Source organism: Blennius ocellaris (genome assembly GCF_963422515.1).
Source record: "Blennius ocellaris genome assembly, chromosome: 11".
Classification (NCBI taxonomy): domain Eukaryota; kingdom Metazoa; phylum Chordata; class Actinopteri; order Blenniiformes; family Blenniidae; genus Blennius; species Blennius ocellaris.
The window spans coordinates 5,924,895-5,947,650 of NC_137660.1; the positions used below are offsets into that span (position 1 = coordinate 5,924,895).

General features: G+C 41.5%; 1 protein-coding gene across 1 annotated transcript in view; it reads left to right on the forward strand.

The window, feature by feature from the left end:
• Positions 1-10,939: 10,939 nt before the first annotated feature.
• LOC308136972 (NT-3 growth factor receptor-like) overlaps positions 10,940-22,756 on the forward strand; it is a gene marked incomplete at both ends in the record, with an annotated part of 65,789 nt that continues 53,972 nt past the window's right edge. Inside the window, one exon of the mRNA XM_080505528.1 lies at positions 10,940-11,205. Coding sequence (XP_080361654.1) covers positions 10,940-11,205 — 266 coding nt within the window. The remainder of the gene's footprint in view (positions 11,206-22,756) is intronic.

The window sequence follows — 22,756 nt, forward strand, 5'->3', positions numbered from 1 at the left end:
AGAGCTAGAACATGAAGGGAGAGAGTACTGTGCCCTGAGGAACTCCTGTCCTGCAGACCACCTCATCCAAGATGCAGCTGTGAAGCTTCACGTACTGCGGTCTGTTGGGGAGGTAGTCATTCGTCCATGAAGTCACGGCCATGTCAACACCCTTCTGCAACCTGCTGTCTACAGTCTTTACACTCTTCCTTTGGGATTTATTTGTGAGGATCCACACACTCCCTGCTGCGCTCCTCGTGTGCTCTCGGCTCCTCACTCCATGCGTCCTCAGCGCACTTCGCCTCCCTGCTGCAGTCCCCTCGCCTGCGCACTCTGCAGACTCCCAGAGTCTCCGTTCCCTCATCTCCCAGGTCCTGCAATCTCAATAAAACCATTGTTAATTGCACCTGCTCTGCCTCCTGGTCTGCTTCTGGGTTTCAGAAACTCCATGCACTGGCTGTCAGCCGTAACATTATTGTTTGTTGTAAGTGGCATGAGATGGCTGCATTTTAATTGGTGCAATATGAAGAAAACTGTCCTGCCTGTACTAGGTTTTGCTCCAGGAAAACATTTTCACAGCCGATGAAACTGTCTGAAGCCCATACATTGTATAATAAATGGTGCTTTTTGCATAGTATTTCAGCTACAGTTAGTTGCCTTTGTTCTCACTGAATGCTTCAACTTTCCTTTTGTATTTCTGTTAAGAAAAAACAGCACTGCTATTTTATTCAACTTCACAAGTAATGACAGGGTGAGCTTTGTCATTGAGTGCTTTCTCCTTATAGTGTGCCTTGTTCCTGCCCAGGCACATGTCAGTCTCCCTTGATGAGCTGTCAGCACATGGACGACGCAATAAACGGCACTGTACATCCTCGTGGGTTTCAGCTAAATCATTCAGTCTCTCAGGTTTGTTTTTTTTGGTGTGTAACTTCCATCATGTCTTTATCCTCTGTTGTCATGGTAACCTAATCACTACGAAGAGCTGACTTTGTCGACAGCCTGCATCCTAATTCACAATTGACATTGTTAATACTGTCTGTCTAATGGCCGGTCTTTTCTCTGTTCGTCACTGTCAAAGCTGCCAGATGCTGTCAATGTATACAAATACACTTACGGGGCATGTTAGAAAACAAGGTTTTATTATTCTTATGACACCTTCTCTTATTGTATGTGAATAGATGAGCCTGGGGATTCATCTGCATGTTTGGGTTTCACTGAATTTTAAATGTGTAATGTAAAATTGAAATAGCGCTACCTGAAGGTGAGGTAGTGGGGGTTGTAGGTGTGATGAGCATAACGGGGGCTGCAGTAGGTGACGGGTGTGTGTTCCTCCACTTCAAAGTAGCACAAAGTCACTGATCGGCAGAATGCATTGTTTCATCAATGATGACAGATGTCGCCTTTGTACCTTGGTGACATCTTTCTGGATTCTCCATACAGTTACAGTAAAACTCAGCTTGTTGGCGTAGCTTTTAAAAGCCACAAACCTATATCAATGATGAATTAGTAAACCCTGTCGCACCATTTCCTATAGTGCATCATCACACTTGTAGTCTCTCATGTAAAATGTTGCCGGTTCAACACAAAGACAATTTCTTCTTTCTGGTTACCATCAAACAGGAGGAGCACGGTGGGTGAAGCACTAACACAAGATGGCCTGCACTACTGTTTCCTGAAAGAGCAGGAGTTTTGAAAACTACATAGCTTGTTCATGAGTGTTACTTCTCATCCAGAAGGCACTAATAGTTCTAACCGGGGATGCACTAATGCCACATTTTTAAAGGAGGCACACAAGTACGAGAACAAACCTTTGTGAGTGTTTATTAAATAGCATTAAGTCTAATTTACATTCCATGTGCAAAGTATGGCGACGTGTTGCCATGAACCACCTATGGTACACAGAAGGCAGTTCGTAGCATCTGTCTATGTACTGACCTATACATACTGTAGACTGTAGATTGTAGACGGAGAAAGCGAGCTTGCATCAGTCACTGGTGTATGAAACCTTTCAGCACATAGCAGGGCTCAGGACCTATGTGCTCATGAGCGACATCATGCTAACTTTACTGGCCCAGATGTCTGATTAAGTTAGTGCTTTTGTATGAACGAGCTTTCACCTCCTTGTGATATTTTGGCAGAAGATATTTTACAGTATGTCTTACGTTTGTCCTTCCTATTAATATTGTAAAAACGGCACACGGCTGTGGTTTCTGTTCAAACACGAGGCAGAGGCGGTCAGCGTTCTGTTCAACCGCGGTCAGTGCCGCTGCATCGCGGGGACGTCCCCGGACGCGATGCAGAGAAGCTCGGAGCTCGGAGCCTCTGTGTTCCGGCGCGGGGCTGCCGGAGCGCGATCAGCGCCGCAGTGGCTGCTCCTGCGTTTTAACAGAAAGCCCCGCCCACTTTTAAAGCTCCTTTCTGCGGTGGAAACGGGTACCGGATTTGGCTCCGGTTACCCGATAGCCAATACTGGTATCAATATTGATGCATCCCTAGTTTTGACTTGTCTGTCTTAGGTTACTATGTACACTGTGGGAACATTAAACTTTTATGTGCCTGGTTCTGTCTTTGAAATGTACATTTTCAGGTGTTCCCAACATTTTATGATGAAATGACAATGATTGCATTTTAACCATCAACCAATTTAGGTTTTAAAACGTCTTTCTGTCAAAGCAAACAGGCTAATTAAGTGCATCTTGAAATTTCTTTGTACAGATGACAATGAGACACTGTGGTAGAAATTGGTCAAAATCAAAGTCACTGACACAACAAAATAGGAGCACTGTGAGGAATATCGGGGGGCTTCCTTCATCAGGACTTATCATTTGATTCTTCATTAAGGAACTCTTCAGGACTGCCTTCTTTTCCTATTTTAGTCTCACTTCAATCAGAAAAGTAACATAACAAGGCTGAGAAATGAATGCATGCATTTGTATCTTCTCAATTAGAATATAGTCTTCAGTTGGTTCAAAATGCTGAAGGTAAAAGGCAGTTTTTTTCATTCCCCAGGATTGACACTGTATATTACTTAAATGTAAAGTGTTGTGAGATGGCTATGTTGTGATTGGCACTATAAATACAACCAGATTGAATGGATATGAAAAGGACACGAGTTCTGCGCTCAGCCATGCTGTCTCTTCAGAAAGATGTCTGCCAGTTAACGCTATAGGAAACAGGATGGAGACATTGGAAACAGATTATTTGTTTTCTCCTTGCTGCTGAATTCAATAACCAGTCTGTGTTACTGTTGCTATGTTCCAGAGCACCAAGATGTGCACAAATCTCAAAAAGGTCAAAATTAATTTTTAAATAATAGAGGAGGCAGAGGTTGAATTATTGTTCAGGAGTTCTGTTGCAAACATTTTAATAAAAACCTTTCTGTGGCATCAAACCTAGTTTCTGGGCATTGAAATGAAAATCTCTGTATTGTTTCCATGCATATTTCAGAGTTAGGGTGTCATCTTTTTTTCAAGTGTGTTAAAACTTGGATTTAGATGATACACTTTTCACTATTAAATACAAAAAAGAAGGCAATATGTCAAGGACTTATGTTGGTAGGACGTGTGTGTGCGTGCATATATGTGTGTGTGTGTGTGTGTGTGTGTGTGTGTGTGTGTGTGTGTGTGTGTGTGTGTGTGTGTGTGTGTGTGTGTGTGTGTGTGTGTGTGTGTGTGTGTGTGTGTGTGTGTGTGTGGTAGAGATAGAGTAAAAAGAAAGAGCCAAAGGTAGGTTCATGCCTATCCATCCATCATAAAACCACAGCCTGGTCAAATGCAGTACATTAACCAGCCATTAAGAATCAATGGTTCATCCATAATGCATTATGGTCATAGGTACATTAAAAAGTCATGACATTAACATCTGATTGATGTCATCTGAATGGGTGCGACCAAACCCTTTTAGCTCTGTGGAATAAATATAGCTGCAGCAGCAGTGATTTACAGGAAGGAGAAAAGGAGGAAAACAGGAGTGGTGCCGTCCCACATGGCACATTATTGGAAGTACATCAACAAAAAACTGCAATGCAAGATTTTTTGGGGACATTGTCTTTTTCCAGAATTACAGGAAAACTGAAAATGCACCATTATCACATGATGCGGCACAATCTAGTCCATTATTTAATCATATTTTAATTCAAGTGCCACATACAATACAGCCCTAGTTTATCTTGAGTCGGCCAGAATGTATGAAATAGTTCTTTACCACCCTTTGAATTCAAAGTTACACATTTGTCTTTGTTGTGGCTCAGAGCATATGTGATTAAAATATCTATATTTCACAAAACAAACAAATACTACCAAATTTTGCGACTATTTTAACATTGAACGCCAATTGTATTTATTCTTTCAGGTACAATACAAGCGGAAATGTCCCCCTAAAAAATTCCCCTGTAAAGCATTGTATTTTGGTTTTCAGTTACAGCATGACTTTTTACAATTTGCTCGATATTTTCCTGGGCTGGAGTGGACCCTCTTGTTGTGATCCCCAGGCCCTATGTTTGACACCCCTGACTTAGAGGCACCTGAACGTCTAAATGTTTCAGAGCCCAAAATAGATGCCAATGCATGCTCTTCATACATTACATAGAAGGAAAAACGCTCAGTCTCCCCTCTTCATTGTTCAGTCACAAATCCAGTGGACATCTTGAGTGCAGACAGTTAACACCGGAGCTGAACACTGATACCCCACATTTTGAAATACCTCCTGAGAATGTGGACTCCAAAGTAATATTGTTTTAATAATCAGAGACTCAGCGTCCTCTATTGACCAGTGCTGCTGGTGGGGACGATAATAAAACTGATCCTGGACGCTGGACAAGACGGTCCCAGTCAGAAACACCAGCTCACTTTACCAAACGCAAAATGTTCCTTTCAACCACATTTCCACTGATCAAGAGAAGAAATCGTGAATTTTTGAGAAGTCAGAGCTTTATTTTAGCTTCTCAAGCACAGTTTTTGAACTTTCAGGCGTTGGTCTCTCTGCTGTCTTGCTTGACGGTCTCGTTCTTCTCTGTCTCTGCTGCCGCTCAGAACTTGTATGATCATCTGTCTGGCTCTCACTCCTCTCTCTCGCTCCATTCGTTCAACGGCCGGCCTCGCTCTCTCAGCTCTCTCTCTCGCTGCCTTCTCTCTCTGCTCTCTCTCTCTACGCTCTAATTTAATTCAATATTCTGCACTGTAGCAAAGAACTACTAGCCTGAAATTATTCATACATTTCATTCCATGACGTGTCACCACCAGCCAATCCACATGCATCCAGTTGAGCCTGTGGAATAAACGAGGACACTACTTTGAAGTGAAGGTGACCACCACAGGTCCGGTGCTTGTGTTTGGATCTGAGCTCAGATTTGTGCTGCAGTGGAACAAATGCACCAGATCAAACTAAGAAATCACTTAAAAAAGAAAAAAGAAAATGAAATCACACAATCACATCAGTAGAGAATGTTAATTCTATTTTTTTCCATTTGTGGAATGGTAAAACATTCATAAACTGCCTTTGTGGGCTAGTACATATTTTGTGAATGTGAGCAATATTTTATTTGTGATAATTGTGTTGGACATACAGTACTTATATTTCTTTTTCTCTGTTCATCACAGAATCATCATTACACATGTGGAGACACAATCTGATTATTTTCCTCTTTGGTTAAAAAAACAAACAAACACTGAAATATTGATTTTGAAAGTTAAAACTAAACTGGGGCAGTGACAGTGGTTTGCACTCTCGCTTCACTGCGGTCTTTCTGTGTGGAGTTGCCGTGTGTGTGGGTTTCCTACAGGTTCTCTGGTTTTCTTCACACAGTCAAAAAACATGCCTGTTGAGGTTGATTGGTGATGCTAAATCGTCCCTGTGTGTTTGTCCTGTGATGGACTGGTGACCTGTCCAGCGTGTCCCCTGCCCTCACCCTCAGTTAGCTGGGATCGGCTTCAGCTCCCCACGACCATGAAGTGGAGAAGACAAATGATGGATCTAAAACTAAACTGAGTGAAAACAATTATAACAATTATAACAATAGGGAATGAAATACAGTATGATAAGGATCTGTACTGCTATGGTCGATATTGGGATTAGTCAGTGATGTTTATTCTACAAACAAAGCACTAAAACATTCATATATGATTGAATATTTTATTAAAAAAAAGAAACAATGGACTGGTTGACAGCACAAAATGGGTTGATTGTGTTTGAAATGCACATAACATGAAGAGAAGCCATCAGTAAGAATTGTTAGGAAGAAGTTGAACTGTTCAGGATTCAGGCAGTCATGATCTCCAACTCTGGTCCTGAAGCACTCCTGTCCTGCATGTTTTAAGTGTCTCCCTGGCACGATTGGTTTCTTATTGGACGTCTGAGCTCGGTGAAGACATAATCTTTAGATTCAGGAGTGTTGAAGCATTGAGAAATGTAAAATATGCAGGACTGCAGCTCTCTAGCACCAGGGTTATAGACCTTTGTACTAGAGCATTGGGGAAGTAAAATAATAGTAAGGATGCACCAGTGCCACTTGGTTAAAGGATGACTACAAGTAGGAGTCATAGCCGAGCTACTTGCTGATACCGAGGACCAATACAAGTACTTATTAAATGCCATAAATGCTATGCTTTGCTGTGAACTACCTCCACACAGCCTTTGTATCAACATGACATGCACTGCCTTGAAGGCCTCAGTATACTACTGTGCTTACGGCATGCATAGCGCCGTGTTTAGATAGATGTTATGCGCTACACTATGCGTACTGTAGACCCTGATCCAAGGGACCGAGGAGCCATACACTCCCAGCTCATGAGAATATCAGTCATACTTTAATCATCTTCAGCATGTAGCATCGCTCATGAGTGAGCCCCCAAACTCTTTAGCATGTAGCATCCACAGGTCGGAGCAAAATCCTCCTGGTTAGCAGTTAATGAGTGACATATCAAGCTAACTCTAGCAGTCCAAATGTCTCAGGTCATTAAGTTGCTGGTGTTGTGCAAATGAGAATTTGCCTCCTCTTCATATTTTGTCTGTCTCACTTTTGTCATCTCTCTTGCTCTCCTGCGTACCTCTTGCATACCTGCCATGTAGTACTCGCCGGGTTGTACAGTATCGGACCTGATGCCCAATTCTGATATCAATATATTGCTGCATAAAAGGCTAGTAAGGGCAACCAGCAACCCAAAAGAAACAATTGTTGATGTCAGGTTCTTCAAGTCCAAACTAACAAACCAAAGCCCAAAAATAAGAGTAAAATAACCAGAACCAAAAGCTTCAGCACCTCCCGCCTCCAGCAGTCCCCCAAATAGGAGAACATTGGCAAAGAAGAAAAGCAGAAAATCCCTTGAACGGTCCAAAAGAGAAAGAGCTCATGGACAGACTGTTTATTAGATGCTGGGCTTGAGAATTGGATGGTTTGCAGGTGTGAACCTCTGCAGGGATCGTCCAAGCTGAAAACAGAGGAGGGGAACAACAGCTCTCCTCCTCAGAGAGTCAGTGGGCCCAACACTTCACTGGGTGCTGGATTTCTGGATCATCGCTGCAGGAGACTGAACTGAAATAAAAATAAAAATCTGGATGATCCACACATCATAATGAGTAAATAAAGACGCTTACTGTTGATCTGCAAGCTACGTTTTCGCTTCAGAAAACAACAGCCTGAAGCCGTATGTGACCGTGTGATAGAAAGTACATTGGGATGTTCATATTTTCATTAAATCAAAAACATTTCTTTAGAAAATGACCAAAATCTCTACATAAAGCCAATTTGAATGTAACCTTCTGGTGGAAATACAGTGAAAACTAAAAAAAACATCTTCTCTTTTTCTGTTGCATTCTGGTTCTGGGTGTTTTTACAAACTCACCTTGACAGTGTGGTTTTGAGGCTAATGCTAGTTTGCGAGCTTTCATGGCAGCATCACGATATGTCAGCTTGGTTCTCAGTGTTGTGTCTCGACTCTGAAGGGATGTGTCAAAAGTAAATCGGTTTTCTCTGTAATTTTTACAATTGACTCGGTGGTTTGGAAGGACAGTTTGGAGCCTCTTGCAGGTCGGTTTTTGCCCACAACCCTTATGTTTGTTTTTTCTACTAAGCAAAAAGCACCAAAAATGAATGAAACCTTTATTTAAAACTTTGCTTTAATTGAACTTATTTTTCAGCCTCTCACAAACAGCCAATCCCACGTCCGCTTCTCTAACCTCTAACTTCACTATAGATTTTACTTCTGTGTGATTAAATTACTTTTATTATAAGATAGTACAAATTATTGTCTTTGACAACTTATTAGAATGTATAACAATTGAAATTTGTAAAGAAGGAAAGAAAAATGTGCTGTCCTGTGTGTGTGTGTGTGTGTGTGTGTGTGTGTGTGTGTGTGTGTGTGTGTGTGTGTGTGTGTGTGTGTGTGTGTGTGTGTGTGTGTGTGTGTGTGTGTGTGTGTGTGTGTGTGTGTGTGAAGCTCATCTTGGTACGGATGTCTAGCACGTGATGACTTCATTGCTGTAGCAGGTGTTTTCTGTTATTCTAACTTTGTGTGCTTCTGCAGCTGCATATTGCTTTTTTTCCTTTTATTTCTGTAGTTTATTCCTTCAACTCCAATAGTAGCTGCTCTTCATTGGCGTCCTGTTAAATCCAAAATAAACTTTAAAATACGTCTTTTTACCTTTAAACAGCTCTTAACAACCAGACCCCATCATATCCTGAAGAACCGTGAGGCTTAAGACATTTCTATTTAATGAAGTAACAGTCAAGGCTGGTTCAGGCCGCCCAGTTTCTGGTGAAGCTGCTGTAGGTTTACACTGCTGGAGGACCTACACTGATGGTCTCTCTCTCTCTCTCTCTCTCTCTCTGGTTCTGCAGAAAGTCTCCTCCTTTTCCTCTGGTTCTGACTGGTTTTTCTCTGTTAAAGTGCTTTGAAATGACATTATTGAAATTATTTGGAATTGTAACCCTGAAAACTTGTTTGGCTCACCATCTTCAGGGCAGTGGGTCAGGCAGGTGACACGTAACTTTGCTCTTCTTAAGTTTTTTTTTTTTTTCCAACAATGTTTTTTTATTTATTTTTACATTTTAACAGAGTATGAACACAGGAACAATGAAAACTCTGTATGAACACATACACCCTCTCAGATACAAAGAAACAGAAAAAGGAAAATGAACAAATAATAATCAATCAAATTACCATTCAGTGAGAGGCTGTTATTTCTCAATTCCCCCAGACAAGTATTATTGTCCACGATACTCTTCTTCATCCCCAGATATTGTACATCCCTCCACAAAGTTCACAAATGGTGTCCAGACCTTCTCAAAGACATCCTCTTTCCCTTTCAGTATATACGTGATTCGTTCCAGTGGTAAAGCCGCCAACATTTGCTTCATCCAATGTCCAATAGCCGGTTCCCTTGTCTCTTTCCACTTCCTTCTTAAGTTTTACTCTCTTTCGAGCTAAAATCGAGCTAAATTACCAAACAGTTTTAAGATTTTAAGAATTTATTTGCAGCTCCAGAAAACATTAAGGCTCACTGCACTTCACTCCATCTCCCGTGCTTTAGTGGCGATCAATCCAAATATCGACAATATTGATTCCTACAATATTGACAGTATTGATATTGGACGATACCAGTGCAATGAGATTCATAATGCATTAACCTTGATGATGAAACAAGTATCGGTATCGGGTCGGTATTGGCGATACTGGCCCTGTATTTACTTGGGACCAATACCAAAGCTCGCAGTATATCACACCACTACCTTGCTTCAATTAAGTGGGCTGCACCAACAACACTACCAGGTACGTACCAATGTTTTGTAGTGAAAGAAGATACACATAAAATAAAGAAATATCTGATCAAATAACTGACTAACTTATATATAAGGCACAACATGCATTAATAACAAAATAAATAATAATATTAAAATGAAACGTTAAAATATGGCAAATGCAAATGAATGTAGATAAACACAAATCTAACGTTACAGAACTATATAAAAATAATTTTAATTGAAGTATAATTGTTTACATTGACTGTTTTTTCTGTGAAGTTTACCATTTGAAATTTGTCTTCATCATTCTGGATTGGTGGGATGAATCTCTCTCTCTCTCTCTCTCTCTCTCTCTCTCTCTCTGACTCTCTCTCTCTCTCTCTGACTCTCTCTCTCTCTCTGACTCTCTCTCTCTCTCTGTCTCTCTCTCTCTGTCTCTCTCTCTCTCTCTCTCTGACTCTCTCTATCTCTCTCTCTCTCTCTCTGACTCTCTCTCTCTCTCTCTGACTCTCTCTCTCTCTCTCTGACTCTCTCTCTCTCTCTGACTCTCTCTCTCTCTCTGTCTCTCTCTCTCTCTCTCTCTGACTCTCTCTCTCTCTCTCTGACTCTCTCTCTCTCTCTCTGACTCTGTCTCTCTCTGACTCTCTCTCTCTCTCTGACTCTCTCTCTCTCTCTCTCTGACTCTCTCTCTCTCTCTGGCTCCTGTCGCCTGGTGGCTGCAGCAGCACCACAGAGGAGCAGAGAGGAGGAGGAGGAGGAGGAGGAGGAGGAGAAGGATGCAGATAGAAGAGGACAGCAGGACTCTTCACACACCGAGCAGCTCATCTTCTATATCTGGGATATTTTCGGGATTATTCTCTTCATGGCTCTCTTGATGTCTCTTTTTTTCTCCCCCCCCTTTTTTTTCTATAGACGGACAGGGTGTCCGTGACTGGCATTATTATAACCTCTCTCTCTCACACACACACACTCACACACCACCATCACCCTCCACACGTGAATTCTCGCCTACGTGACAGGAGATGCTTTCCTATTCTCACATTTGACGTCGTTTTGACGCTGTCTGACTCCCACGTACACGCAGGGAGCAGACTCACACCGCCGGGATTGTCCCCCCCCCCCCCTCCCTCCCTCCCTCCCTCCCTCCCTCCTTCCCTCCTTCCCTCCTGCTCCTGCGCTCCAAAGTTAGAAGGATTCGGACTTGCGGGGAGTCGCGAGACGAGCATGGATGTATTTGGCGCATTACTCGGCGCGTTTTGCGCGCGTCGCGCCCCGAGGGCGCGCAGCAGCTGCTGGTGGCTGCTCGTGCTGCTCTGCCTCTTCTCCCACAGCTACCTGGGCTCCCTGCTGGACTGCCCGCCCACCTGCAACTGCTCGCCCACCGAGATCCACTGCAATAAGTCGGACAACAGCCGCTTCTTCCCGCTCCTGTCCTTCCAGGGGCTGAACAGCTCTGGGAGCATCGAGGACCTCCAGAACATCACCGCCATGTGAGTATTGGGGCTGCAGGGACCCCCCCCGCTCCGCTCTGATTCACCCTCGCTCTTCGTCGTCACCTGATGCGTCCACACTCTTCGTCGTCTCTTCTTCTGATGCAGCCAGGCTGTCCACGAGCAATGGTGAAAGTCACCCTCTTTTAAAATGTTTGGTCATTTAAGGCCGCACACTTTGGCCATGCCATCTTTAATAATGATGAATGGGTGATTTAGTCCAGATCCAAACACGACCACGAATGATACACACCTTTTTTAAGTGGACTAATCTGAAGCCCAGCTAATTATATCCCGATGAACAAGACACAATATTGATAAGCAACCTTTAATTATTCTGGATTTGTCTCTGTTAAAAAAAAAAAACAGCTACATTCACTTTCATCAATGAGAGCATCCATACACATCTTATATTATCATGAATTCTGTTCACCGTCACCTCACTTATTAAACTGTTGAATACAAACAGGAAGACACCCTGAACCTGATAGAATCTTTCCAAAGTGAAAATTTCAAGGTGCAGGACAATATGAATAATGGATCTGTGGAACCAAAAAAAGCCAGGATTATTTATTAATCTAAGAACGCTTTTCTCTGGTTTAATTATTGAATTTGTATACATTATCAGAGGCCTCAAAGCAGAAGGACATATTGCTCACAATGTGATGATTTTAGTTTAATATATCTGACATGTGGCTTCCAACAGAAAATACATCATCTGACATGAGTTTCTCATAAAACGTGTGCGATTTGAGTGTTTTCTTCTTCTTTGTTCCTTTAAAGTCTTCAAGGCTTTGAGTTCAGTACAAGACACTGGTCCATAACAACAAAAATATATACAGATCTCATCAAAAGCTCGCTGTGTCAGTATTGAGTAATACTAAATGACATTACATTTCAGCCACATAAGAACACTCCATGCCAATGATTTGAAACACTGTGGTCCACAAGAACCACCACTGCAATAGTCTAGTACTTATTGAAATTCACCGCTTTTGAAGAAAGCATTAAATAGTCACTCACATTTTCCTCGTGAAAGGTTAAACGACAAAGTAAATAAACTAGGGAAGAACAATAGAGATAGTATTGTCTGTTATTGTGACATCAACATGTGTTCAATACACAATTACTGATGCAGGCTGCAGTAATGCCCTTCGAATTCGTCAAATTGTATCGGGGATCTTTTACCAGAACCAGAAGTCTGTGCACTGTCAGACCTGATACTGGTATCGGTATTGGTGCATCCCTTAAAACAAAATGTTAGTATTTATCACAAATCATATTATTGCAGTACCTGACAGCATCATTGCTCGTTTATCCTTTAGCCATAAAATGAAAAACCTTTCAAGATATTTAAAAGAGTGAAAAAAGTTAAAAACTGTACGCAAATAGTCAATCTAAGCTTTCATGGTTGAGCCTGATTGAATCATTAAAGTTATGAAGAAGTAGATATTCACAAAGCTGTTCTTTGCTCTTCATACGATACATTTTAAACTTTTGGAAAATTTCAAGCCACTCTTGAATTAGATGAAACACAAACGTCATTAATTTGTCTCTCGAAATGTTACTATTTCCATGCAGCAGTCACTGACTTGCATATTTTATTCATCCGATAGCAGAACAGATCAGCCTTACAGGGAATAAGAGCAGATCTCAGAGAGAGCTGAAGGATTAAAGCAGAAATGACTCAGGTTAAGAAAAAAAGGTTTCTATCACAAAGTCTTAGCGTCACTTTTCTTGGGAAGAAGAAGAAATCAGGCAGATCTCGAAAAGAGCCAGATCTCCTCTCAGTGGGCACTGAATACAAATCACTTTCATTTCCACACTTTTCTTCTTTAACATTGTGTCCCTTGCTTTAGAAACACCCAGCAGTCACAGGGGCACGAGGTATCAAACCGTTTAACATAAAATGTATTGACATCTGCTTACAGGAGAATAAACTGTTGAATGTCACTTAATGCTTCTATTACCGGTATCTATCTTCTGATTTTTACAGACATCACAGATTTTCCTTCCAGGCTTTTTCTTGAGGGGTTGAAGTGTTTGAAACCTCACCAAGCTAATAAATCCATCTGTATTATTGTTACTGATGCTTCGGGCATTTGGGAGTGCCGTGCGTCGTAGTTCAGTAGAGAAAAAAAAAAAAATTTAATTAGCACTAACTTCAGCTCGTTATTTGATTTGCGCAGATGACTGAATCCGAGGCGGTTTTTTTTCTTTTGATTGTTTGATCGTAGCGACACATGACTCCAGGGGTGTGAAAGACATTTCAGTTCAGGTTCCACATGAAGCTCAACTTCATCTTGAGTGGGCTGGACTCGTAAAATAATGCCTCAATAACATTTAAATTTCAACTTTAGAGTTTGATAATGTGTATATTCTCACAAAACGGAACAATTACTATAGAAAAGTGTAGAAAAATCTCAACATAAAACCAATTTAATGATACTTTCCTTTGCAAAATACAGTTTAATATCCAGTTTGGGCCCACAAGCATTACGTTTGACACCCTTGCACATTTCCATTGAACTATACACTTCATTTCATTCAAACATTGTATTCACCGATTATTTAAAGGTGTACAGGAGGATTTTCCCGAGTTTTAGGAAAGAACCGCCCTCTCCACCTTTTGAAAAAATGCACATGCGCAACGCTGTACCTGCTCCCGAGACGGAACGCCTACTAAAACGTGTGCGAGAGACGTGACGAGCCCAGTTCTCCTCGTGCACGCTCTGTTTACAAGTCGGCATCGCTCACACAATGCGTAATCACTACTGACGATGCAAATTACAAAACAAACTAATCAACCCTGGAAAGTTACGATATAGACGTAGATCACTTTTACTGGAAGTGATTTGAAATGGATTTCTCCAAATAGAATGCCAAACTTTACCTGTGGAGTAGAAACTTGGCGACTGAAGCGTCAGTGGGAAGCCCAACCTGGGCTTTCAGCGCCATCGTGTGAAACAATCTCCCAGAAACACTCTGGTCTTGTTTCTCTCTTCCCAAGCCTTTCTCTTCTTCTCATACACTTCGAAGACACTTGTTCTCTTGCGACCCTCTGCCATTTTCAAAGTACCCGGTGAGAACTGCGAGCTCGCTGAAGGCGTAGCTCACCACCTGAAAGCGCGCATGCGCAGAAAGTGAAAACTAATAGATCCACGCTACCCGGGGACGAGCACGTACGACGGCCTTACGTAATATATCACCAGAATGATTGACAATTGGGAGGACCAATAGTCTTGATGATCCACCCGGAAAAAGAAAATCCTCCTGTACACCTTTAAGTTAGAGTTTTGCTATAGATCTGTTGTATTCAGTATCGGGCATTTCTAGTTTACTCACTGGGATTGTCGAGTCAATCAACACAGCATCAACAGTTCACTATGTCTTGACGACCGTTTGGTCGAGTTCCTCATCGCTCAACCAGCAGAAGCAGGAAGCAAATCGCGGGACTGAAAACCAGCTGATGGGAAGGAAGAACGCAGCCTTGTTTCAGGGACGAGCTGTGCCGTGCAGCTCTGACTCAGTCCACATCACCGCATAAAAACACAACACTCATCTGATAGGGTGTCAGATTGAAGATCACCTGATCATTTCACACACATTTCTTTTCACCACCTTGTAATAGTGTGTGTGCATGTGTTTGTGTGCGTGTGTGTTTTCATACTTTTGGGTTACTTGAGAAATTGCAGACACCTCAAACAACCCTCCATATCGGCTATTTTTCATAAAACCTTCTTTTTAACAGATTACAGGATGAGTCCACAGGGAGATACGGGGGAAAAGATAGCAAATGGTGTGCTTACTGCTCCTCTATTGCACAAGAAAGGGCGTCTGCTTCTTTCAGAGGATTTTCTGTTACATATATTCAAGTGGTTGGTTTCACAAACAGTGCACATAATGAACCGCTGGCCAGGAGTGCGACAAGGAAGGTAAAGGAGTTTGTAAACATTAAAAGAAGAGCAGACAAGGAAGAAAGAAACAAAACATCATGAGCGCTTTTGCTCTCATGATGTTTTGTTTCAACCAAAATACAACCAAAATACAGTCCATGAAACATAGAGGCTTTTGTGTTTGATAGAGAAACGGTTACGAATGACCTTCACGTCAACATTTCATGTTGTAAAATTTAGAATGGGGCTCAAATATATCATGATTTCAACATGCACAGTATAAAAATGGCAAAAAAAAGTGTGCCGTGCACTTTGCATTAATGCTGTTTTTGATTCAAAGAATGGAATTTAAAATATAAAAGAAAAAGTGTGATTAATTTCAATTAATTTACCGGTAGAAAGAAAACAAGCTGTCTAAGTGTAAAGTCAGAGGCAAGAGAATGAGCACTATTATTTATAAAACCAAAGCACAGAGACATTAACAACATACATTTAGGTGCTTTTATTCATCGTGAAGCCTATTGTTATCAAGAAACTCAACAACATCAAATGTTGGCCTGGCATCGTGCAACTTTTATTCACTGCTCGTATATAAACGACGGCATGGGACGAGTACAGTCATTAAAGTTTCATAAACATCCATAAACATGATGGAATTATAAACCTGATTCAGTCAGAGTGTGTTTGAAATAAATAGGCCCGTTAAAGTAGTCAATGTCATTAGTGGCCATTATGTACTGTATGAATGTGAGAGCTGATATCTTCCGTTCAGAGTGTAGCTGGACGTAAATATGTGTATTGCTGAGAATCTGCTGAGGTTAGGGACGCACCGGTACCACTTTTTAAAAAGATCCGTACAAGTACTAGTACTAACCTTTAGCTACTTGCTGATACTGAGTACTGATACAAGTGCTGATTATTGTTATTATTATTAAATTCCATAAAGTCTACTTCATACTCCGTACGCAAACAATGTGCAAAGACTATGTGTTCAGGATCATCAGACAGTGACTAGATTCTGATGTATAAGAGGTTTTTCACAATCTGTTCCTCATAAATTGAAATGAGTGAAGACGAGGTCGTGTCCTGAGGGGCTTCAGAGTCCAGATGGCTCTGGGGAAACTAATTGCCCCATAGTTGAGCAGACGAGTATGAATGATCTGGAGCCTCCTTCCAGATGTCAGGTGTAAAGACATGGTCAGGCTGGTTATTGGGGATCCGCTCTTCACTGAGGTTCTGTAGTGCAAGGTGCATGGCAGTAGATGTATGTGTAATATATCCATGGTTGATAGAGGGCTGGGTCTAATATGATAGATGACCTGTATTTTGATACTGGTGTGATGATTGTGGGAATTCGATGGAGTTTGTCATGACTAAGAAACTACATTACAGTAAACTTAAAGGGTGATTTAATTTTTTAGAATTATTAGGGGACTTGAGTCCCGCTTGGAAACGACCTGCACTCCAACCAAAGTTCTAGTTTAAATCAGGGGTGTCAAACACATTTCAGTTCAAGGCCCACATACAGCCCAATCTCACCTTGAGCTTACCGGACCAGTGAAATTGTGCCACAATAACCTTTAAATTTGAACTGTAAAGCTTTTCTTTGTTGCGTGTGGAGAATATGTGACATAAATTCAAACAATTACTGCCAATAATGGCTACAATGTCAACATAAAACCACTTTTAATGATAATTTCTGCTGCAAAATACAGCGAAATGTCCAAAAAACACAATCCACAGTCTGAAAATCCATCTTTTCGCTGACATTTTTACAATTGGAGTGGTGGTTTGGCCATATTGGAGCCGGTTTGTCCCCCGGGCCTCATGTTTGATATCCCCGATGTGAACGGTATTCATTACAGTGACACATTATTTGCATCAATAGAATGGGAAATATAAAAAAAATGCCACACTGCCTGCTGTATTTGCTATAATTGTCAGTTAGAACGCAGCCAGGGTGTGAGACTTAGACTGTCACATATATTCCAGACATATGACATGGAGATATTACTTTGCCTCATGTCAGAAAAAGCAAAAGTACCTCAGGGTATAAACCTTGGAGACAGTGGTGATCATTGTGTAAGGACTTAAGTTAGAAGGACGTGTGTGTGTGTGTGTGTGTGTGTGCGTGTGAACAATCGTCAGGTTTTTCCCACAGTTTCTCAGCACTCGTTTCAGTGTTTTATCCTCAGGCTTTGTGGGTTAAGGACTTGTTAGTATGCGATACGATGGACGTTACATTGCCTACAGGCTCACATACACACACCTACGCTTGCTATGCAAGATGTTGGGCTTGTTTCTCTCTGTACAGGACAAATTAGAAATCTAAAAATGGACACTCATTTACCCAGATGACCCCTCTCGGGTACAAGATGATGCCAGATGTTCCTCGTACAGTTTCTCTCTGTAGCAGCAGTGGAGCAGAAAGATGCAATGCAAGAGTTGAAGTGTTCAGAAGGAGCTGCAGGTGACTGGGAATCGTCTTCCCATACACTGGATTTAAAGTTTGAATTTTCCTACACTGCATGGGATGTCTGGTACAATAAGGCCATTATAGCCGAGGGATTTAAACCTTTTTTGGTTATGGCACAGAGTATACTTGACAAAAATATCTATATTTTCACAAATATCTATATTTTCACAAAGCCAAATAATTTCTATAGAAATGACTACAACCTCAACATGAGGGCAATTTTACTGGCACAGTCTGGTGCAAAATACAGTGAAATGTCCAGCAACGTCTCCTATAGCTGGTGTTTTTGCAAAGTGAAAGCATGGTTTTGAGGCTAATGCTAGTGTTGTAACTTTCATGGCAGAATCACCAACATCTCAGCTGGAGTCACCAGTGTTTTTGAAATGTAGACATTTTTACAATTTCCTTGGTGTTTCGCTGGGTTGGAGCCTCTTGTGGGTCGGTTTTGACCCATGAACCTTGTGTTTGACACCCCTGATGACGGCTTTTCTTTTTCTCATAAGGAGTCAGACAATCGGGATGGAAAAATTGGAAGGTTTTGATGAAAAAACGTTCTTGTTTTGTATGAAATCTCTAACCAATAAGTTTCTCTTTTCTTGAGTTTGTCCACTTTGAGACAGAAAAACCAGCGGACACATGTCTTCATCCAGCACCTGTTTTGGAGCCGCCAGAACATGTGATTGTCCTCGTGCTTATCTTCATGTATTTAACGCAGCTATTTATCAAATGCATTATGACAAAAAGATCAATACGTAGAATCAATACAGTGCTGATGTCAATATTAATATGCTGTCAATTATGACAGAGGAAGAAGAAAAATCGATATTTTCTTCGGTAATGCACTATTGTTGTCAGAAAATGTCAATTATATGTGGAATAATAGATTACAAGCAGGTCAGAGCGATGTCTGATGCATTAGTGTTTACAAGGCCGACACCTCGGGCTGCAAAACCAAGCGGGCTTTTACTGTAATTACCTCCTGTTATTGCACGAGCAACTTCTGATTCGATGCACCCTTGAAATATCACAGCAGTGAGAGTGTTGGTTTGTTTACAGTATGTCTGATCGTGTGAGGCCTGTTTGTCACTGCACAGAGGTTACAGTGTAACCCCCCCCCGCCGCCCCCCGCCGCCCCCACCACCAGAAGAGCCATGCTGACTCTAGGTTTTGGGTTAAAGTTCATGCTTCATGTTAGGACTACACAGTACAATGTATTGTAGCTAGTTCTTCCAAGGTGGAAGTCAAAAAGAAAAAAAAAATGCAAAAAAGATTGACATGGAAAAGAAAAACTGGTGATATGCCATGAGGAAAAAAAAAATCACTGTTAGGAAGAACATATCTCAAAGTTGAACGACATTACGTTGTATATGTGAATTGTATTGTTATCGAAACATCATTAAATATTACATTTTCACTTAATATCGCACAGGGTTTATGTAAGACTTGATCAGCAAGTAACTAAAGGTTAGTACTCGTACTTGTACTCACCCTGTATTAAGTAGTGTCAGTGCGTCCGTAATGCACCGATGAGCTGTCAATTCCTGTTTGAGAATCAACGTAACACGTACAACAAATACAGAGATTTTCATGCTTGTCATCATCACTATTCACCGCACCTGCATCCGCACGCACGTTCGTGAGTATACACTGAAATCGACGTTACTATTCCTCTCACTGCGTTGCGCGTGGCTTTACGTGAGTGCACATTGGCGTGCGTTTAATGCTTGTGAGCAGAAAGTCTGAAAGCTCGCACCGAAGCATTGCGGTTTGTCCTGTTCTTCTCAACCTCAGAGTGATTGAAGCAGTTTGTGTTTATGGATGGATATCAGATCTAAAATAGGAATGGCGCTGTTGCGTAAGTACACAGCACATTTGATAAATCAAAGATACCACTGACTCACCCCTGCTTTCAAACCTGCACCATGGAGAAGTCTCTGAATAGCATTGATGTGTGGCTTATACGGTTGTTTCGTATGCATTTCACCTGGCACATGCCGGCCTCGAGTGCCTCCGTCGTGTGTCAGCTGGTTAACTGTTTGACTGGTGTGATGAGAGCAGTCAGACAGGATTGGACTGGTTGAAGCTGAAGCACAGTAGTTTCAGCACTGGACAGCTCCCCTGACTGCGTCTCCTGCTGCTGAATACAAAGTAACTGAAAACAACAGATGAGATGCTTACGTGGGTGCATAGCTGTTGCCATGGTTACCCCAGCTTCAGCTCCGTGGTCGTCCACAGCACTACACTTTGCACTATATCCTGCTTATTTGTCTTGCCTGTTTTTATGTTGATACTAATCAAAAATAATTACGTACTTACAATTTACTCTGCTCAGTGGTGCTTTCTGCTCCACGAAAGAGCCGAAAACCACAACAATCTGTCCATTTCCCTGAATACACCTTTTGCACAAGAAGCATTGGTGAGATTTGATTTTTTTTTTTTTTTTACATTAATAACTGACAAGCTGACTTGGGAAGCAATTTCAAGTATTGATGCACCAATAGCTATAGCTATATAATATATAGTATGGCGTATTGGTCCTGGTGAGTATTACATGATGTCACGCATCAGCAACGTTGCAAGAGAGCACAAGCGATTTCTGCGGTTTGGGGATTGTTTATTAATGAAAATGACAAAAGTAAGACTGTAAATTATGCTTTGCCAAAATACCAAGAGGAGAGGAATGTTGTTGTGCAACAGAATTTCATGCAACACAGCAGCAACTTCATCACCAGAGATATTTGGACCAGCAGAATTAGCCTGATGTTGCGCTTTAGTTTAACTGCTCAGAGGATCTATGCTACATGCTACATGCTAAATATTTTGGGGCTCACACTCCAGGGATGCTACATGACTACGGTTTGACTGATCCACTCATTAACAGCGATAACCCCTTGGTGTACATTCTCCAGCACACATAGAGCAGTGTGTATATAGATGCAAGCATTGCTTTATGCACACTGCAAGCTCCCAGTCGGAAGATTGCAGGTTTGATTCCACATGTCCAAGTGTCCTTGGGCAAGACACTGAACCCCAGACTGCTCCCAGTGGAGTGACAGCGCCTGCATGGCTGCAGCCTCCATTAGTGTGAGAATGTGCAAGTGAACGTGTCAGCCGCTCAAGCAACTGAAAGGCACTATAAGTAAAGGCCATTTATATATATATATAAAATGAGGTATCACTTATATATAAGTGAAGTTCATAGCCTTCACATATCATGTTAATATGAAGTAAAAATTTGGCTTTTTGTCATTGGCAAGAAGCTAAAAATTACGACTCATACTTGTACTTTCACTAGTCGGCATACTATAACAAATGACATGTATGAATAAAACTATACTTAAGTATTAGTAGATATTTTTCACATTCTGTGCTGCTTCCACTTAAAGCAAAACGATCCACAAGCTACTTCCTACACTTGTTGATATCTTCAGTAAATGCAGTGTAATGAATGTTTAATGTGTTGGAAACTAATCACAGGAGTCAATTGAATTCCTTCTTTCCAAACACAGAGATAGCACTCTAAGACATCACTAGAGTTCAGTTTGACCGACATTACTTCTTTTCTTTTCTCTTTATTGCCTCTATTTGACTTTTGCTTCTGCTTTTTCAGCACTGTACGACTGAGTCTGGTCTTCTGAGTGTAAGTGGGATGTGATTGCTGAAGTAGAAGCAGCCATTTGCCCCAGGAAGCCAACCTCTCGCTAATGTCTGCTTGATTTTCAAAAAAGCGTGATTATACTGAGGGAGGATGTGTTGGAATGGGGCGATTGAAATCATAGATTTCAGATACAGGACAAACAAAAGGAAAGTATCGGTAACGAGTATGAGTATGAGTACGAATGCTGATACCGATACTGCAGTATTGGACCTGATACTGGTATCGGTGAGTCCCGACTCAAAACATTGAGTTACAACAACTAAGCAGAACTGCAGAATGATAGGAACCACATGTTGGATCCTGGCCTGTCCATTGTGTACCCCGCAGCTCACTCATTGTTAGCTTCAATCCTAGATATGTTTTATTCAATCGTATTGTGTTTGGCATCTGGAGACACTAATTGATCCAAAGAAGTCAAATTAAGCTTATTTAGTGCAAAAACAAAACCAGTGGACTTAATGCTGCTTCTTTTTATTTGAACATGAGGTGAAAAGTTCACATTTGAGCTGTAATTACCTGTCAGAAATGTCTCAATCAGTGCTTCAGACAACTTGATGGGTCCAACAGAGGATGTGCTAAGATTTTAACTATCATGCTGTCAGCCCTCAGGTAGATGGCATACTAATGTGGTTTCAAGAATGTATGATCTCCAGCTTCATTCAGGTTCCAGAGCACTCAGGCGTTTCTCTTTTATCCTGTTAGCTTGTGCATTTTCATTTTAGTGGACATTGTGCACATAGTTCAGTGCAAACAGTGCAGCTTTGCAACATAATAAGAAATCATAAAACCTAGTAGGAAATCAGTGAGGTAGCTGGTAGGTTTCAGGTGTTTTGAGCTGCTAAGGCCATGTTTTTTGTTTCAGCTATGAACATCACCAATGGGAGTACACAGACATTTGTATGGAGAGTTGGATCAAGTTGGAGTATTATTCCGGGTGACTCTCAACTATAAACCTAACAAGTCCCAGGAGAACGTGGACTGGGAGTCACAGCACTGTTACAGTGTTGTTGTAATTGTTCATCTACTCACGTATGAGCAGATGAACTACGGTATTCACTATGGATGTGGCGCAGTAGCAGCATTTCAGAGAAGTTGTGTTTCCCCGTTTCCACAGAGACAAAGAATTTCAAAAAAGTTCCACACGAGGACCTCCATTGTAAATGGGGCCTTAATCTTACCTGCAGGTTTGCTGCCTCACTGCTTCTGAAAGCCTGGTTTCATTCAATACAACAACTGAAGGTTTTGTCACCACATCCCACGGTTGGGCTCGTCTGCTGAGATTCTACACTTTGATCATGCCGGTTGCTTTTCCTGCCAATACATATGCTGGTGTAGTAGGTGCAGTATTGGTCTTCTGTCAGTGGAGCTATCAGCTAATGTGCTGTGAATGAAGCTGCTGACACAGCTCCCACAGCTGACCTCAGCTTCGCTCATCTGCGTCTTGCTCTTCTGTTTTGACACAATGTCACCTTCAGGTGGTGAGTAATGTGGGAAAGACTGCAGGTCTTACACACTGCGGTG